Source organism: Macrosteles quadrilineatus, unplaced genomic scaffold, assembly GCF_028750875.1.
Source record: "Macrosteles quadrilineatus isolate MER2022 unplaced genomic scaffold, UCM_ALF_1.0 Scaffold_4__1_contigs__length_99947679, whole genome shotgun sequence".
Taxonomy (NCBI): domain Eukaryota; kingdom Metazoa; phylum Arthropoda; class Insecta; order Hemiptera; family Cicadellidae; genus Macrosteles; species Macrosteles quadrilineatus.
In genome coordinates, this window is record NW_026542597.1 from 4,189,083 (window position 1) to 4,208,753 (window position 19,671).

The 19,671-nt window shown below is 34.5% G+C and overlaps 1 protein-coding gene across 6 annotated transcripts in view; it reads right to left on the minus strand.

Moving 5' to 3' along the window:
* Nucleotides 1-18,492, minus strand: part of LOC128993615 (probable ubiquitin carboxyl-terminal hydrolase FAF-X) — a 76,394-nt gene extending 57,902 nt beyond the window's left edge. For all 6 annotated transcript variants that reach the window (XM_054417619.1, XM_054417618.1, XM_054417617.1 and 3 more), the window contains exons 1-5: nucleotides 18,382-18,492; nucleotides 8,733-8,909; nucleotides 5,400-5,667; nucleotides 4,454-4,679; nucleotides 596-730 (exon numbers count right to left, since the gene is read on the minus strand). In XM_054417619.1, coding sequence (XP_054273594.1) covers nucleotides 596-730; nucleotides 4,454-4,679; nucleotides 5,400-5,667; nucleotides 8,733-8,801 — 698 coding nt within the window. In that variant the 5' untranslated portion in view covers nucleotides 8,802-8,909; nucleotides 18,382-18,492. The remainder of the gene's footprint in view (nucleotides 1-595; nucleotides 731-4,453; nucleotides 4,680-5,399; nucleotides 5,668-8,732; nucleotides 8,910-18,381) is intronic.
* Between the last annotated feature and the right edge of the window lie 1,179 nt (nucleotides 18,493-19,671).

The following is a 19,671-nucleotide window of genomic DNA, read 5'->3' on the forward strand; positions in this document are numbered from 1 at the left end:
TGTGGTAAAATTTATTATAGGTGTTTAAAGTCGTTCAATCATACCTGTTATTTAAGGTCATTTTTGTAATTTTACACTTTTGACGAATTTGGTAGATTATTATAATAATGTTGCCTATATAAAAAGAAAATAAGATATCTATATATTAATAGGCAAGCGCATATTTCTTTGAAACCTTCTTTCTCAGCTCACGTACATCGCAGGGAAAATGTACGCATAATGTTAGAAATATATTTTCCTGTAGATGTGCAGAACCCCTTTATAAATTCAGATAAGCTCAAAAATAAACACAAAAAATGAATTTAAAATTAAATTAAAATTGGTCTTATGGTTGGTGACAAAGTAACAACGAAATATTAACAGGAAATCAAAACAAATGGAGGAAATTCCAATCACATGTTTTATTTACAGCGTGGGGTGAAAATAGAGAAGTCTGTACATTAAAAATTGTTGGTAGAGTTTTGACCACTGGATCTCTAGTATAGCATTAATAGAACACATACACTTCAAATAATTAGAACGGGTTCGATGCAATAATAATAAAATATTGTGAAGACAAAAAACACTAAAAGTGCGTTGTCATTTGTTTACTTACTTATTTATGAGGTCGACCAGCCACCCGCGGGGAGTGCGGGAGTCGGGTGGAGGTCTAGCGTAGATGTCCTCATCTGGCACAGTGGAGTTGGGCGGAACTGACTCTGACGTTCGAGAAGCATTGAACGAGTGGAACCTACCAAGCAGATGTACAATGTTTAATCAATTTTATTATTATCCTTTTGGTTAAGTTTAGGTCATGACATAAAATAATTTAACATATACAGTAGACTCCCTCTTATCCGGGACCAACCGGACATCGGTTTAACCGGACTACACTCGACGGAAATGACATCTCTTTAACCAGACTAGATTGGCAGGAAGTGGGCAGTACTGAAACGACTGTTCTCGTGGGAAAGATTTGAGACCAGTGACCACATGTCCAAATACAATGCTCTCCTAAATTTAAGTTGAATATCACCATAAACGGTCTGTTTTAACAAGTTAATGGGGACGTCGGCTTAACCGGAAAAACTACTGTATATATAAATAATATATGTTATCATCATAGTGCTAATTTGATTAGTTTATAAGATTAAGTTTGTATTTACCTAACACTAACGGTAAACATAAGTTAGTAATTTTATCTTATATTTTAAAGATTAAGTGTAATCATTTACAATAGCCTAGATAGTTTTCACATAAAAGTGCTTCAACCTATATCAGTTGTAAAATAAGGTGTATCCAAATACCAATTATTAAATAGTTAATCTTAAATAGTTTTATTAACAGAATCATTTAAACTATTTGTTATCATAGACGATACAAGTAGAAGCTTAGTAAAGCAGAACCTGATTAATAGCTATTTACATTACAAGTGTAGTAAGAGCGTTTTAACATCACGCAGGTGAATGTTGTGCAACAAGCGGAAGCGAGTTGCATAATTATCCTAAGTGATGTAAACAAGCTCTTGCGTAACGTGTAACGTACAAGATTTTACCTGACCCGACAATATACAGGAGGTTACGAACAAAATTTGTCATTATGCATTTCACTCATCTTCTAACAGTAACGTTCATTTACAAACAAAAACTAGGTTAGGAAAATTCTTCAAAGCATAACAATAAAATTCAAGCGCACAGATGATTTCTAGGGTTGAACGTCGTTGGCTCCATAGAGGTATATTTTTAAAGCTAACCACTCGATGTTATTTAAATGGGTTTCACTACCTCACCAAGTGAGTTTTTTCAACTTTCCATCACTCGTGAAGTAAAGAAGTTGTATAAATCACGCTTGGGATAGGGAAGTTAAACATGGCGGGTTAGGTAAAATACATTAGAACTCCTACTATCCTAATTAATTGGGACTGTCATACCTCCATAGCCTAATAAAAAACTGGACAGTCGGATTTTCAAGAAAAACTTTCTAGCCAGGGTGTCTAGTTTATTTCCATTTTAAAATTCAAGACTGATTCCAGACTATTCAAGACTAGTTCTTCTAACAATTAGTTAAGTGTCGATACCAAAATTGATCGCTACCGATACCTGAAAAATCTTCTCAATTCTTGATACCGATACAATTTTTTTAGTTTTACCAAATTTTCTAAATGAATTGGTTATACTACACCGACCCCTGTCTCTATATCATGAAGTATTTTTGAGATAATGGGGTGTTTTTCAAGTAAAGAAAAAACTATTGCAACAATACAATACAGAAGAAAATTTCTAACAAACCAATTTGGGTTTAAACTCTTCTTAACACATTAAATAACTACCATATGAAAAGTAAGTAAAGATCTAACGTCAAAAAAAATTTTTATTATAACTAGCGGTGTGCTATCCCCATATCGTGGTCATCTCTGGCGGTCATAGAGACATAATCGTCAATTTCTGAAATCACTGCAAAATCCTAAATGAACAGAATCACCATTATCGTCTCCTGTGGTCACGAAAACTTTAACAACCACTCATGCGATCGTGGCATAATTACGAATATTTCCTACGGACATATGGACATTATCTCCCGCAATCGCAACAAAACCATGAACATCTCTTATGAATATGTGGACATAATCATCATCTCCCGGGATATTGGAAGCCAGCGTCATCTTCGTCTTGCACAATTTTTCATTGAGATCGCGGCAAATTTATTACAATTCTTTAGCCGTATAGACATCACCATCGTCTCCAGTGATTGCGGCAATAATCTGAATATCTCTGGCAGCCGTGTAAAAATCATCACCGTCCCAAGGTTGCGGCAAAATCATGAAAATGTCCTGTACCGGTAGTCGAAAAAAATTCTAATTAGGCCTATCTCTCCTAGCTGTGTAGACATCATCATCGATTCTCGTGGTCACGAAAATGGCATTGTCGTCTTGCGCAATTGTGGCAAAACATTGAAATTTTGTTTAAATTTTACATGATCCATAATAATCCCGACTGCGACAGTTAAATAAAGACTAAATCCCGACTTTTCAAAACCATTTTTAAATTCAATACTAATTTCCGACTTTCCCGTTTTTCCCAGCTACGAGACATCCTGTCTATTATAAGACAGTAGATCTAGGCAGATGACTCATTTCGGGCCGTTCCATTCAATGCTACAATAGGTGCGTCTGCACAGATGACACAAAATTTGGCACACGTTTCAAACACGTTACAGATTACCTCAAACCAGAAAAACACGACAATTAACTTATTTCCTCAGTCAGATTTTTTTCCTCCTAAGCGGTGATCTGGATAGTTGGCGATACGGACAACAATTGAAGTTTAAATAACTGTATGGAACAAACCTAATATACATTTCTTGTTTATGAATTTAAGTAGGCCTATTACTTTTATCTTCTACTAAGTGTACTTGCTCGAATTTAATTTTAATTTAATTTAATTTAATCTAATTGTAATTGCAAAGTATTGCAGGAGTTATTTAAAAACGAATATCAATCATATTTACAATGAGTTTGAAGAGTCAACTCAAAGATTACCGGTCTGCAACTCAAGCAGATACTCACGTTGTATATAACAGTAATCAAAATTACCTGTAAATATTGTATCATATTTCATAACCTGATATTGCTTTTTAATGTTTTCTACAAACATTTCCTCACTTCTAAAAGGTTGTCCATGTTGATCTTCGTTATTAATAAACCTAAAGCATTCCGGCCGGTTTTCTCTTTCTCAAAACGCCTCGCTGTTAGGCAACACAGGTCATTAACAGAGGGCTGTTAGGGCGTGTTTGTAACCTAATAGTTGAGATTGTCCAAGGTCAGATGCTGACTGTGATAAGTTAAGCCTATTAAGCGCCACTGTTCTGTAGCTGCGGTCGTTATCACGATTACGCCTCCTGTCTATGTTTCGTTGTCGTCGCATCGGAGGCATTTAAAAGAAAAAACAACAAATAAACAAATTATAGCTACACAAAACAACGATAAATGCACAAATTTAAGTTACAATCATGCTAATACAATCCGTGATAGCGACACAAAACAACGATAAATACACAAATTTAAGATACAACCATGCTAACAGGATCCGTCTTGGGGGTTATGTTTACACAAACCTAATAAATAAATGTACTCAATGCATTTCATTGAATTGAAAAATAAATAACAGTAATTAAATTATACAGCTGATCAAAATGTTAACAATTATGTTCTTCATAAGGATAACATGGGAACTTTCAAAGCCACTGAGGCAGAGCCCAAGGGACTTTTTCAAAAATGTAAGGCCAGTTTGCAAATATACGCGACTCGCTCTTTCCAATGAGACGTCATTCGATAACATCGGTTAAGAAATGGTGGAGGAGTTCAACCGAGAAACATCGTGTTCACGTATTAATTATATAGATAGATTGATCTACTGTTCCAACTAAGATGATGGAGGTAATTAACTACAGTAGCGACAAATTGCACACAACTTACTTGTTATTTGGGTTAAAGACCATGGCTAGTAGTTCCAGCAGTGGGAACCAGTCTTGGCTAAGTTTAATGACACACAGTTCCACAAGCCTCTCACAGTTCTGCAGTATACACAGCTGGATGTTATGCTTCCAGCTGTTGACTGCGTCGTCTGTCAGGATCTTGGTGAATGAAACGGTCAGCCCTTCACGGAAAAACCTTTGACACGCTTCACTACGGACATCTTGTCCTGCAACAAGGATTTGATATTTGTTATTAAAATAGGCCTACTGCAATATCCACTACTATTTATAAGATAATACGTTTTAAAGTTCGATGTTTTTAAGGATAGGCCCTATTTATTTTTTATTTAAGGTAAATTACTTTAACTTCTTTTATTGCTAAGTGTTTTTAACGTCACACACAACGTATCAGGAAGCTGGGTAGGTTGATTGTAGGTTAAATGTAGGGCCAGTTAAAAACTGGAGGGGTTTCCTTACCTACTGTCAAACTTAGAAATTACCAATTACAATTCAAACTAAAACAAAATTGTAATATATCTTTTTCAAATTATAGCAGGAATACCAAGCTGTGGTAGGCTAGTATAATAAAATAGGTGTCTTTAAACATTGGATGTGTGCTAAGACTGTAGTTTAAATAGAATGTTAGTGAAGTTCTCATATTTATATGTTATACTAAAGAACTTCCAAATCATTAATGACTAACTAAAGATAACATTTCTGCACTTGGGTCATGTTAGAAATCAAATAGGCCTATGTCGTTAATTTCCAATCCACTTCAGCGAGCTCGTTTGGTTATAGGGGCTTTGGTCCTGAGATCAAATAGCTTTAAAGGCTTTAGCTAAAAGAAAATTCCAAGAGGCTCTAGCTAGTACCTAGTGTCCTGTGATGTGAAAGAAGGACATTTTAAAAGTTACTCAACATAAGGTACAGTATTTTATCATTCTTACCAGTTCTGCACAGATTGATAGCGGCTTGCATGAGGACCTCCAGTTCTTGCTCAGGCAGTACAGGCACCACCCACCGAGGACTGCTGATCTTCTCATCTAGCATCGCCAACTTTGCATGAGGGAAGTCTGGCTCTTGACACGAGCAGTACGGCTCTGTGCATGGCTCCTTCTTATCTTCAGAAGGTGGTGCCTCTCCTTCTACTCCTTCTCCTTCAACACCAACCCCCACCCCCACCCCCACTCCCACTCCCACTCCCAATGTACCCGGCTGTAACACAGACAAACAGACCAATCTGTAAGTGGGTAACTAAATTGATCTAAATAAGTTTACAAACGAGGTGAAGATTTTTTGTTTCTTTTGGAACAGTTGTAGTTTAACATGTAACTCAAATTATGTAACTTACTAGCATCAGTGCCCGTTGTGTTTAAATAAAACAGTCTCTAGTAAAATAATGGTTATGAAATTCATACACCACTTTACTCACTAAATATTAATGGTACAGTTTAAGTACATACAGTTTTACTTCTTGAAAATACTCAATAAAGGCAGCCTAAAGTTGGCTACAATTATAAAATTTGAAATAAAAACTTGAAAAAAAAGAAGTTTTAAATGTATTATTTTTTATTTTTATTTTTTTCACCTCAAATATATAATAAAATCAAACTTTCATAATTATTTGCAAATGTAGGTACACAAATTAGGCTTTCCATTACAACCCATTTCAAGTAACAAAATCGGTCCGGTACAAGTCTAGATTTAGTTGTACAAAGTTTAACAAAAATATATCAAATTCAGTATCTTCTCACCACTATAAATTTGGAGATCACTTAGTTTATTGCCAATATCTTTTAAATGGAGAGGAAATCAACCAAACTGAATGTGATATTCTGAAAGAGAATAAAATTTACTACAAATAACTACTATGCATTTCTTGAAAATACTTAATAAAGGCAGCCAAAAGCTGGCTACAAATAGAATCTTGAAAACAAAAACTTGAAAAAAGCAGTTTTTAATATATTTTTGTTATTTTTACTTTTTCACCACAAATATTTAATAAAATCATAATTTTATAATTATTTGCAAATCTACACGAGCTAGGCTTTCTAATGACCCATTAATTAACAAAATCGGTCAAGTAGAAGTCTAGATTTAGTTGTACAAAGTTTAACAAAAATATCCCAAACTCAATATTTTCGGGTCAATCCATATCAAGTGGTCCAGAAATAAATTAATTGGTTGCTTCAAGATTTTTAATTTTTTCCATATTTTTATCCTTGAAAGTATATATTATTATAAGTACAAAAATACAATTATTGTATTTTTATTTTATTTTTCTACTGTATGGCGGCCATTTTTTTGTTACCCAAACGGCCGTTTTCAGCGATTTCAGAGCTCTACGTAAAATTAAGTATCTCTGGTTCTACTAATCCTAGAACATTAAAATAAAAACCAATCTCTTCAGAAAGATCTGAACTTTAATATGGTAATATATTGATGCACTTAAAACTAAATATATAGGTCTAATTACCTGTTTAAAGTTCAACGTTACGATGTTACAAATACTGATTTTAAACAATTTATTTTTATATAAAGGCAATTGACTATGTGTTTGTCATTTTTTTATCTGATAGTTATAGGTCTGTACTCCAAATTCTCAAAGTTTCAAGTTGTGGACTTGCATAGGGTTTTAAATAAAAATTGTCAAAATCTTAAAATTTTCAAAATTTCAAAAGTTTGATGCTTAATATCTTTGTTGGGCATGAAAATAAAAATTTCAAATTTGGCTCAGATATAGTACTAAGTAAAGAGTATTATGCTGTAATAATTTTATTTTGTGGACTCAACTGGTTTTAAAGTTATGAAACATTGAAAAGTACTAAATAAGCATTATAGCCGTAATAGCGTAGGAAGCATAATGTTATAACTTATTATAACTCACTATCAATGTATTTTTTAACAATGTTATATTTTAATCATATATTTTAAGCATTTGGATGTTTTAAAACACTCTTTGTTGTCTGCCACAGGTACAAATCTGTGAGAGGATTGTGTTCAGGGAATTGGTTGACGTCCTTTGAGTCGAAATTGAAGTTCTAATTTAATTTTTTGCTGTCTACATAAAAGTATTGAATACCTTTAAGGGTTTGTTTTAACAAAAGTTAAACATATCCTTATCATTCAAAATTTGGTTGTCTATGGTACATTGTAGACTCTATTAGTGACTTTGCTTTTGGTAGTGCCAAGTAGCAAAAAAATGCCTCGCAGCTGGTATTGCAGTACCTGTGACTGAATATTTCAGTATAAAATCATTTTATGATACTGTATAGCCACAGCCACCTTTAACTCCAGGCCGCGTAGAGTTTGCAACGTCTCAAGTAGGGTTGTTTAGTGCCAGACGACCCATAAGATAACATGTCAGACATGTATAAGATATGTATAAGATAACATGTATTATTAATTCAAATTTAGATTTATGAACATAAACAAAAAGGATTGAAAATAAAACACCTAGAATTGAAAACAAAAACACTATTAATATAAAATCCATTTCTATACATTTAAAGTGGAGTCAATATTTTCCGAAGGTGTAGGAGGCACTACAAAGAGCGATGTCACTATATATAGAATTGTTTAATTTGGGACTAGGCCTACATCTAACTTATTGCTTTAGTCATTATAACAAATATATCTCAGCCATCTCCTTTATGTACCCTAATTGATACAGCTTAAAAAAATTGAGGTCGGTTAAATATAAAGGCGATAAAACTACCTGCAACTACTGCAGGTGGTTCCCATTTATTGATCTAGTAAGTATAAATGTTATTAATATAATAATAACAATGATCAAAACAGCAACTTATACATGCAGATTATGTTTAATCATCAAGGCATTTTGTGAGATGTTTAAAAACTATTTAGAGCTATGTTAAGAGTTTTTGACAGTAAAGGCCTTTTCACACCGGCGTACTGGACGTACTGTACGTTTGGTACGTTTTTTTTTCAACAAATCCCTGCCCATGTTATCATATGAGCTCGTTCACACCGCGCGTTCAGAACGTACTGTACGTACGCGATGGTTTTGTGTTAATCGCTCGGAGAGCGATTTTTCTAAAACGTACGTGGCGTACATGGGCTCGCGCATGCGCAGTGAACACTTCAAAACCACGTGCTCAGCCAGTGTACTTGTCTGACTGCGAACGAACAAGTGTACGTTTTGGAAGTTTCTGTGCGGTGTGAAAGGACCGCGTACAGTACGTTCTGTACGTACTGTACGACGCCCAGTACGCCGGTGTGAAAAGGCCTTAAGCATGTGAGTACTATTCAAGAGTTACCTGTACATTATTCTGGCCATCAGGAGGCGGGTCCACAGCGATCCCCTGTCCTCTCGTAGCAATAGTCATGGTGTCTACTCCCCAGTTCTAAATACCATCCGCTTAACACGTGAGTCTCTTACGTTTTCTAGTGTGCAAATCAAGTCTTGTATTTAATATTACTCTACATCATCACACCTGAAACAAAATACAAATGATAACACTACTACAAGAGTCAATTTTTTGTTAAGAAACACATTTTTTTAATATGTGAACAGAACCAGGCCTCTTTTGAAGCAGTAGCAGTACTAAGTTCTTAAAATTTTGGAGAAACCCTGTAGTGAAGAGACAGTTAAATTAAACATGTAAGGCTACTTATTCAAAGAGGAAGTGCATATTTACATCTTGAGTGCATTTTTCAAAGTAGGCCGGCAGGCCTATGTTAAGATTTTCATTGTTTTGTGTTAGAGTAATTATTAATTGTAGGCTAGGTATCTCATAGCCATTTAATTGAGCGGAGAAAAATATTTTCGTACTGATATGAAGAGGACAAGAGCTAAAAAAGTAAATTTAATTATGCTGTCCTACTGTTTAAATAAAAATATTTCAGACAACTTTTCATTAAATTAATGAGCTTTTGTTTCTACGAATAATTTAAGAAAATATATTCAAATTTATGATTTTTAACTGTGATATGCAAACAATGAATCCTCAGTGTAGTGTTGCATACACTGAAAGTGATGATTGTGATAAGTTTAACGCACGATTCTAAAAAAAAATTTGTAATATTTGTGTTTTTCAACAAAACAATCGATAAGCCTATTTTTCTAAACAAAATTGGGTTCAAAATGTTCCCTGTGTTTTCTTGGAATTTAGGTTGCATTACCCTATGTCCATTATATTACTGTTGAAAATGAGGTTATAAAATGTGTAAAAGTATCTAGACCTTAAAGTGAAGTAGGCCTATGTTGATTGCTCATGACTATTTTTTGAGCAAAGATAAATGGATATAACTGCATTTCAAAGTAAATGTATTGTTGGTTGTTTAATAAGGATAAAGAAGGTGAAATCCATACTACGAATACTAGGCTAGTAGTCTTGTTTTTCTATAGGCCTACTACTTTTAATAATTTAAACAATTTTTTATCACAAAAACATAAACCTACAAAAAATACAATGGGAATCCAATCTAACTTTTAAAATTTGTATTTGTATACAACAGCAGTTCCCAAACTTTTTGGTTTTGCGACCCACCAATACCTAAGATTTTATTGCGACCCACCTATTAAATTATAATATTAGGCCATAATTATTTATTATTATAGGCCTAATTATTATCATGACACTGAGAAACATACAACTAAATAAAAACTGTAAGGATGATGATGCTATTAAAAAAATGGTAGCAAAAAATCTAGTCCAAAACACTAGGTATTGCTTTAGAAATTTTTAATGATTTACACCAAATTTTAAGCCTACTATTTACAAGAACTTATTGTAAACTAGCAGAGTACCCGTCCTTCGTACGGGGTTAGAATATTAGTAAAAAATGCTTATTGCAGTTAAGTTAAACCTCTGGAGGCATTCAAATTATTTATTGAAAATAACATCAACAAAAGCAAACAAAGAAAATCAACAAACTGTTTTTTACACAAAAGATATGTTGTACAGGGATACCTATCCTGGCATATAGATAATTTGATTCTGAGTTTGTTTAAATATTACAATAATTTTTTGTTCATTCGAGATTTTTAGGGACTTATGTCCCTACAAGCCACTAGTACTAAATTAAAAGTCAAACTAAAACTTTGAAGAAATTTACCTTGATCACAATTCTAGAGCAGCGTTATTCTTGCTCAAAACCCCAATACGCATTCAGTCCTATTCTGGTGCTCACTAGACCGCTCCCAGTAGGCTAGATATGGAAAATTACGTGTCCCAGTAATAAAAACATTTTTAATGCTTTGTCTCCTCCCGCGACCCACCGTTGAATTGCGACCCATAGTTTGGGAAACGCTGGTATACAGTATCTTATTCACAATTTTCAGTAATGAATCCCCTTTATCCAATGATACCGCCTTTGTTCTTACTAGCCTATGCCTTCAATGTTTAAAATTCTCCTACAATTTGAATAAGTCTCACTGGACGTACTCAACGTACACGGGCGAACGGCGTGATAAGTGACCAAGGAACTGTATTACATGGCATTCCACAGGGCTTACTGAAGCGTTATTATGCGCCTAATGGTTACGGAGAAAATTCCAAAAAATTTTTAATTTAAAATTCCCATGTTATTCTTATGGAGAACAAGTCAACTTTGCTTGTTTGCTTGTTTATGAACATATTTTGATAGAAAATGTAAAATACATTCATTTCTTACTAAACTATTAACATTTTACAACAAAAAACGCCTTTTTACCCTCCCTGTTGCAGCAAACCTAAGTACTCGTTAATCTAATTCTATTTAAATAGGGAATAAATGTGATTTTTTTAAGGAGACATTTTAGTGTAAATCCAATCAGGCAAATGGAAATTCGCTTAGTCTGCAGGTTTGCTGCGGCGGGGGTATTTTTATTTTTATCTTGTGTAAATGTAATTTTGTGTTTGTTTGTTGTATGGAAAAAACAATAGATTAAAAAAAATAAATATAGGCCTAGCTAAGAAGAAAATGTTTAGGCTACTAACATGAAAATTTTAAAACACGAATGTACCTACAGTAGACTCCCTCTTATCCGGACTCCTCGGGACCGAGGCCAGCCCGGATAACGGTTTTTCCGGTTAAGCCGACGTCCCCAAAAACTCAATCAAATGGACCGTTTACGGTGATATTCAACTTAAATTTAGGAGAGCATTGTATTTAGACATGTAATCACTGGTCTCAAATCTTTCCCACGAGAACAGTCGTTCCAGTACCGCCCACTTCCTGCCGATCTAGTTCGGTTAAACCAATGTGCTGATAATAATTGTCCCGTTAAAGAGATTTCATTTCCGTCGAGTGTAGTCCGGTTAAACCGATGTCCAGTTAAAAGGTGTCCGGATGAGAGGGAGTCTACTGTAGTGGTTCCCTGACGTAAACTTAGTTAATCAAAGTATTGTAAACCCTTTATATTGACGTAAGCTAAACAGGTCAAAATAATAAAATTGGCTGTATTTTCCTAATTAAATATATCCATAATCGCAACAAATCTTTATCCCAAGAGATAAAGACTGGTTAAGAAGCCTAAAACCTTTGCAATTAAAAAGAGTACTGAAATAAAGTCTTTGTTGAAGACAGATATTATTTTCCTGAAGAACAAAGATTAACTTGATTTCATAACTCATTTCACTAACTCTAAATTTTATTTATGTGAAACTTAAAAACTACACTTTTATCATGTGGAACAATTTCAATTTTTTTTCTTAATCAAAGGTTTTAAAACAACTTTTACTATAATTCTAGCACTTTGATAACCAACTAGTGATCCTGGCGCAAGGAATCGTGCGCAATCTAGACATAGGAGAAAAAGGATTTGTGTTGATAATTTTTTACTTGGCGTTTTAAGATTCTTGGTTTTATTATTACAGTAGAGTCCCGCAAACTCGGCGTAATGTGGACTGGAAGGGTGCCGAGTTTGTGAAATGCCGGGTTATCGGGAACTAGGGTTGAAAATAAGAACAATACAATTTTAAGCTTTTTAACCGTCTTTTTTTATTTATATACAAGTCAGTATAATTAAGTCATCAGATATAGTACAACAAATCCTTGGTACGAGTTGCGAATGATTTATTTGAACTGGCTTGAGTCCATGTTTAACTTAGACACAAAAAATCACAAAATTATCTGAGCCAGGTGATGGCTGAGTTATCCAGACTGCCGGGTTATCAAGTGCCGAGTTTGCGGGACTCTACTGTATTAGCCTACTAAAATAAGTCAATGACTGGATTTTTTAAAAATATTTTCCGTATTTTTCTTAATAAAGCATAAGCACTAAAAATAGTATTTTTTTAATTTTTGACCAATTTTTCTTATTTTTAGCATTATAAATAATAAATAATAAGACAAATTTAAAAAATTATTTTTTTGAAAAAAAAAATTCATTAGGCCTATTTTACTGCCCATCCCCTTAACTTTGCTTTTGAATTAAATATACAATTAATCATTTTAAAGACAAAATATGTAGATAAAATGGGCAAATGCTAATTCTGGACACTTAAAAAGACTTTATTTTTATTTTTTATTAACATTTTTTTCATTTAACTTTGTCAAATAATGAAGTCTTGATTTTAACCAAAAAAATAACATATGAAAATTAAAGCACAGTGTTTTTTACAATGGTTTTACTATTGAACCCACATACAGTTTTTACCAGTTTGGGATATGTTATCAACAGAAAAAAAAGTTCTCTATGAGACCAGTTAATTTAAGCATGCAAATCTCCACTAAATATAAAATCTTGCAATTGGCAGAAAACATTAATCGTGCTATTTATAATAGATTTCAATTTAAAAACTTAGGAAAATCAAGTAGGCCTAACCAGTACCTAGTTTTAAAAATCGGTCTACTAGGCCTATATGTATTAATTTATTATATGGCATCTACAGTAACAAGGAAAATATAGTCCTCCTTAAAAGAAACAAACGACACAACTTCCATCAAATAAATACAGTACCCAAAAAAATATATTAAATTAATTAATCTAAATAAAATCACAAATGTTTCAAAACAAACGGAACATTCAAAGGAAAGAGAGGTAACAGATGCAACCATATTTGACAAACAAGCCATTGAGATGGATCAATACCTTTATTTATTCCAAGCTCAGCAATTGCTTTTAACTCTGTACCAACCAAATATTCAGATTGATAGTGCAACATGAAGATAAGATAAATTAGATAACGTACACTATGACTACCTAGACATTTTTCAGCATGCTAGGTGACACAGTTTTCTAGTGTTAAATTACAACATAACTTACAATGTTAAGAAAACTCTCAATGACAATATAGTTTTAGATTTAAATGTGATATACTTTAAGAATATGACTTAGGACACTTGTTATTCTAGGCTATGGTGGGTTTAGAAACTAGAGTTTGTGTGTTTCTTCGTGAAGCCTGGGTGTGAAGCGCTGTAGTGGCAAGTGGGGAGCCGAGCGCGAGAGGGGAAGTTGACGTTGTCGTCCTATTCTGCTACTAGTCTGATTAAAGACATTTCTCAGCATTTTTCAGAGTTGGGATCGCGATGCAGAGGTGGATCAGGTTTCTTGCACGAGTTGTGTGATCATATTAATGTAGGCTAATTAAGGGTTCCATAACAAAAATTAGTATTTTCAATAAATATTTAATTTTTTACCTCATTAAGGGGAATATGAAAATGTTTATGAACGGCAGATAGCATTTATTTTATTAAATTCTCTATATTAAAATTTAGAGTAGGCCTAGCCTAGGCTATTTTTAATAGGTAGCCTACTCCAAAATTACTCTTTAAAGAGCCAGAGATTGTTCTTGGGCAAAAACCAGTACAAATTACCTATGCATTACTAAGTTATTATACAAAACTAAGGCTTAAACATAGGTTACCTAAGAAATTGTATTTTTACAACCCTGTAAACTTAAAATAAACTAATTAAAAAAGTTTTAAGATAATCAAACTGGCATCCCGAATGTTTTTTAAAAAGAGTGTATCAGTGATGTTGCTTGGACAGGGTGAGAGCGCAGACTGATTTTTGGCGTACCCCCACCCCTGAAAAACCGGTTCAGAGCAACTCTAACCACCTACCTCCAGGCTCCACCACGCACGAGCTCTACTGTATATTAGTACCGTCCTAAAACTATGGGAACAGCCCAATTAGCCTACATTGTTCCCAAAATTAGTTTGGACATACAAAATTAGTATTGAATCTATTGTACTCTATTTTAAAATAAACCACAAATATGAGTAGGCATAATACGACTAAACCTTCCAAACTTAATGGGAATGGATAGCTTTACAAAACTACAGGTACCCGTACCTAACATTTTGTAGCTTGCCAGACAAGTGAGTACCTAACTAAAAGGTATTGTAGGACACTGGGTTTTAGCCAGTCTACTGTCAACTGGACAGTTAGCTACTGTTTTGGTCTAATCAATGACTAAGCAGTCTAATGATTTAACTCCTTTGACCAAAGATCGAGAGCACCAAAGATCTAAGGTAAATCTCATCTCAGTCAGATATGGTGTACAACTCATTACTTAAAAAAACTTGGTGAAAAAAATGCCCACCAATATCAATTATATCAATTATATCAATTATTTAAGATGGGGACGCCACTATGTGCGTATTTTAACCCAAATATGAGTGAAGGATGAGTGTAGGATGAGTGGCGCGATCTTGTAGTCTTGTTAGTGACTAAGGCCGACATGTTCCTTAGACACAGCTGTTAATTAATAGCCCATACAGCTAATGGCAACTAAGGGACCTACAGTTTATAGTGGAATCCGAACCACATTTTTCCTTGTAATTTACGAATTGGTCTAATTATCAGGATAGTACTGCGGATAGTCGTAGTACTCTCTAGTGCGGACGTTAATCCACACCAGTGAGCATCGCATCCACAGTGCATCCCTATAAATATCCACAATTCGTGACCTCCTAGTAGCTGGATTACAGGACGACGCCACCCGTCCCAGTCAATACATGATAGGTGAATGTTAATAGGGTGGTTGGACTTTTTTAATTGCACAACTTCTGATCAGTCATTTACTTATAATGTATAAAATAGCTTAAGTGTAACTTGCACTTAATCTACTGCTAACAATTTGCACCACATATTGCAATGTCTCAAAATGTGGCATTATCAATGTTTTGTATTTGTGTGACAATTAAGACTGATTTGAATAAATATCTGTAGGCTTAGTTAAGTGTCCACTCAAAATGTTTCATAAGGATGTAGGGCCTTTCCAAATATCTTATGGATTTTTTAGTCCACTAAGGGGGGAGAAACTATGAATATAGAGATGACATGGTTACTGTAGAGTGTAAATTAGCCATCCACGGGGAGGCTTAAAAATAATAAGTAATTGTTTATGGGAAAGGCTATAAAAGATAATCCAGTAAGTTCATATTTACCGTAGTGATAGGTGAAATAAGAATTTGAATTCAGAACCACTTTTAAATGAGTTTTTACCATTACGGGGAGCGCATTAAGGTGCCACCCCGACAACATGCCATCACGACAGCCTAGCACCACACATGTATCCCATGTGGGTGTTGTCGGGGCAACACTTAGTTGCTAAAGGCCAAGTCACACGTACGCACTCGCCAGTAATTTCATGGTTGCAGTCACACTAGGCGACTAGTAGTAGCGAGTTACAGTGAAATGCTTCTATTGAGCTTCTAGTGTTTTAAAGCATTGCCATGTCATCAAAAGGGATAAGCCGACAGGCCTTACGACTTCTCTTTGTTTTTAGGTGTAAGAAAAATTTGTGAGGACCGAGGAGTTGCTTCGTAACACAAGGAATAAGAAGAATGAAGTGGGTATGGTATTTGATAGGCCTAGTAAGGAAGGAGACACTTATGAAAGAACTAGCGAGTAATTGTACTACAATATTAAAATAGTACCCAAATCCAATGAGTTTCTCGGCTACCAGTGACTAGTCGCTTCAAAAATAGACCATAGAAAGTAGGTATACGTGTCAGAATGCTGATACCGTTTATTTTACATTACAATGATTATTAAAGTGTAATGTTTTTTCTTTTGATTTCAGGAATGTCTCTGCCAGCAACATGTACGTACACCACTTCATCAAAATGCTGTCCTTCCAATAGTATGCCATCACCTTTTAAAAGGTGCCTGCAATATCCCTCCCCAACATCAATCAAGAAAAAAATTAAGAAAAGAGACCCAGCTGTGGTTACATGGAGAAAAAAGAAGCTAAGAAGAGGGAAATGGAAGAAGAAAAGGAAGGGCGGCGAATGATAGGCCTACGCGAAGTTAAGAAAAAGATAAAACAAGAAGGAAGAATCAACAAACGACCGACAACAGCACCAGAAGATGACAGTGACAGTGACTCCCAGGATGAAGAAATTCCCATTGTAGCCCCCAAGGACCTTGAAATCGCATTTTTTAAATCGTTATTTCATTGTGTTTAACACACTATTTTAATTGCACAACAACTGCCTGTGTGTAATATAAATTATCAACTCAGTTCACTATAACCTACACTTTACCTTCCTAATCTAACCTAACTTCAAAACACTTAAATACAGTCACGAATCCGCATAAGCCCGACTTACCTACCACACATGCCTAAATAAAATCATTCTGAAATAAGTTAGGCCTATTCAGTGCCGTGTTGTTTCTTAGATGTTTGTAGCAGGTATGTAATTTAAATGACTTGATTGACTTATTTTTATTCTCTTCTCTTCAATTTCGTATATTCATTTTCATTTCAGGTTCAGTAGACCTATAGTTTTACAAGTAACAGTTAGCCTAGTCCGTTACGTAATTACGTAATGCGGCAAGCAGTAGCAGACTAGAATAGATGGTAGATAAAGGAAATAAAAAAAAAATTATCTTAAGTTAGGCCTACCTTAGTTAATATTCGTGGCCTCGGAGACATTTTTGCTATGTTATTTCCTGGTAAAAAGTGAGTCTTCTACTTTAATTACTTACAATTAACGTAATATATCAAGTATCTGGAGAGAACATTTCATAGGCTTATAAATAGGTTAGGTCAAAAAAAACAAAGTACCGGTAAATAAAACTTATAACAGCCGAAACTATGTTAATATTTGAGAGCGCGGAAAAATTTTTGCACCATTACTTTCAGCTAAAAATCTAGTTTTTAGTGATTAATCTATAGGCCTAAAGGTTCCCATGGTCACGTTCGTCGCAATAAATACCGTACCAAATTACATCATATCCCAATGTAAATACAGTAAATATTTGCCTAAAAAAGTATTAGGCCTAGTAGGGCCTTTTGCCAGATAAGTTTAAACTGTTTAAGTAGGCCTAGGCCTATGCCTAGGCTATTTAACTTATTAACCTAAGATTCGGAAATTGAGCCTAGAGCTAAGAAGAGGCCTAAGTTACAGCTGATTTAGGCTAGACAGATCGAGATAAATTAAGACATCGATATTTAGAATTCATAGGGCTAACATGAATAATCCAATTACACCATGATCCAATAGGCCAAGGCCTAGGTAGGCCTGAGCTTAAAAATGGTTCAATAAGTTAAGGCTATCCACGTTATAATTCTGTAAATACATGGATCTTCAAGCTGTCTAAGCATGAAGAGAAGAATTTTTTCAAAGAATGCAAACACCGGTGATAGAAACAATCCAGGAAGAATACCTATTTAACTTAATGTTCATGGCTTAAAATACCTTTTTCAGCACCGTCGGAATATGACTAATGTGCTAAGTTACCTGATATAATTAAGATTTTCACGCCACTTCTTGTGGAAACACTGATTTAGAAGTAAATTCGTGTTTATTAAATCCAATCCAGGTGTATATTTCGCCTTTTATTGAATTAAAGAAAATCTTTTCTGCAATAATATTGATGAGCCCACACAAAATGGCCGCTACTTAAGATGATTAATACAAAAATTGAAACTTTGTTGGATAGATCATGGTGCGTAAAATGAAAATATCTCTGAGCACAAAGCAATAAAATGTTATAATATAAGTTACAAATGCGTTAAAATTTACCTTAACACATCAGCAGCATTAAATAAAAGTATATTTGACGTTACTAACACACTGTAAACACTTGATCAAAAGGAACTTTTCTTTTGACTTAACTAACTGGTGTGGTGGAGCCACTGGAGCCGGCGGACAAGGGCGTAGGAATCACAATACAATATCGTTTTTCACCAAATTTAAGATCAAGTACTTCACATGACATTTTAAGGAGATTTGAAAATTTGAAGTATATTTTGTAATGAAAAATTACAATCTTGATGAACGAAACATGTAAAACATAGAGTATTTTACATTCTTTTAAGAACTACTTTTTTGTTAAATCAGCTGTGAGGTAATAGAACACGACAATTTTAATTTTCAGTTTTCGTTGTCACTGTTGTATTGCGTGGAGAAGACGATAAAGAAGGATTCGGCGGAACAGTACTGATATACAAGTATACAAAACATGTAATGAATAATTATGGAATCAGCTTAATATTTTATGAGGTTGCGTGTTTTATAATAGGCGATATTTTTATACTTAACATTGCCAAAAAGTATGAAACTTGTGTATGTAAACAGTTTTATCAATTCGTTTTTGTGTAGTATCGGATCACTTAAAAATATAAATAAAAGGTTAATTTACCTCTTATTTAAAGTTTTAGTATGCGCACTATTTGGCCAGACAGGAAATTGATAGCCGAAGCCTCCGGACCATATAAGAGGTGCGCAGCATACATCCCTATAGAGACATACTTTTTTTAATACTTCCACTTTCTCTCCCTGAGACCATATCATACACGGCCACCTTTAACTCCAAGCGTAGTAAAAAAAAAGCGTAGCGAAAAACAAGATAACCTGAAAAGAAATGAGCGCAGCGAACGAGCTCCAACCTAAAGGTGAGTGAGCGTAGCAAACGAACTTCAACCGGGGCGTGATTGAGCCATGCGAATACTTATGAAGTCAAACGGGGCAAAGCCCGTGGGTGCAGCTAGTAAATGTATATTCATACATTAAATTTGAATCAAATATGTGCGAATTAATCAGCTGATTTCACCGAGGATGAACAGGAAAAATGCGAACTATTTGCGAAGCATCTGGGATCGGTTTACTCTACTATGCATCAGACACAACCCCCTCTTTTGACTTTTACTCAGTGAATACCATCTGCAGTGTTAGTCTCTTACTCGCTGAGGTCAGGCTCAAGTTATCTCAACTGGATGGTTCAAAGCACAGACAATGGTATTGGTCTGTGGTTCAAAGGGGCCCCCGGCAACATACCACCTTCATTGTTGCGCTTTGGCTGCGATCTGCTAG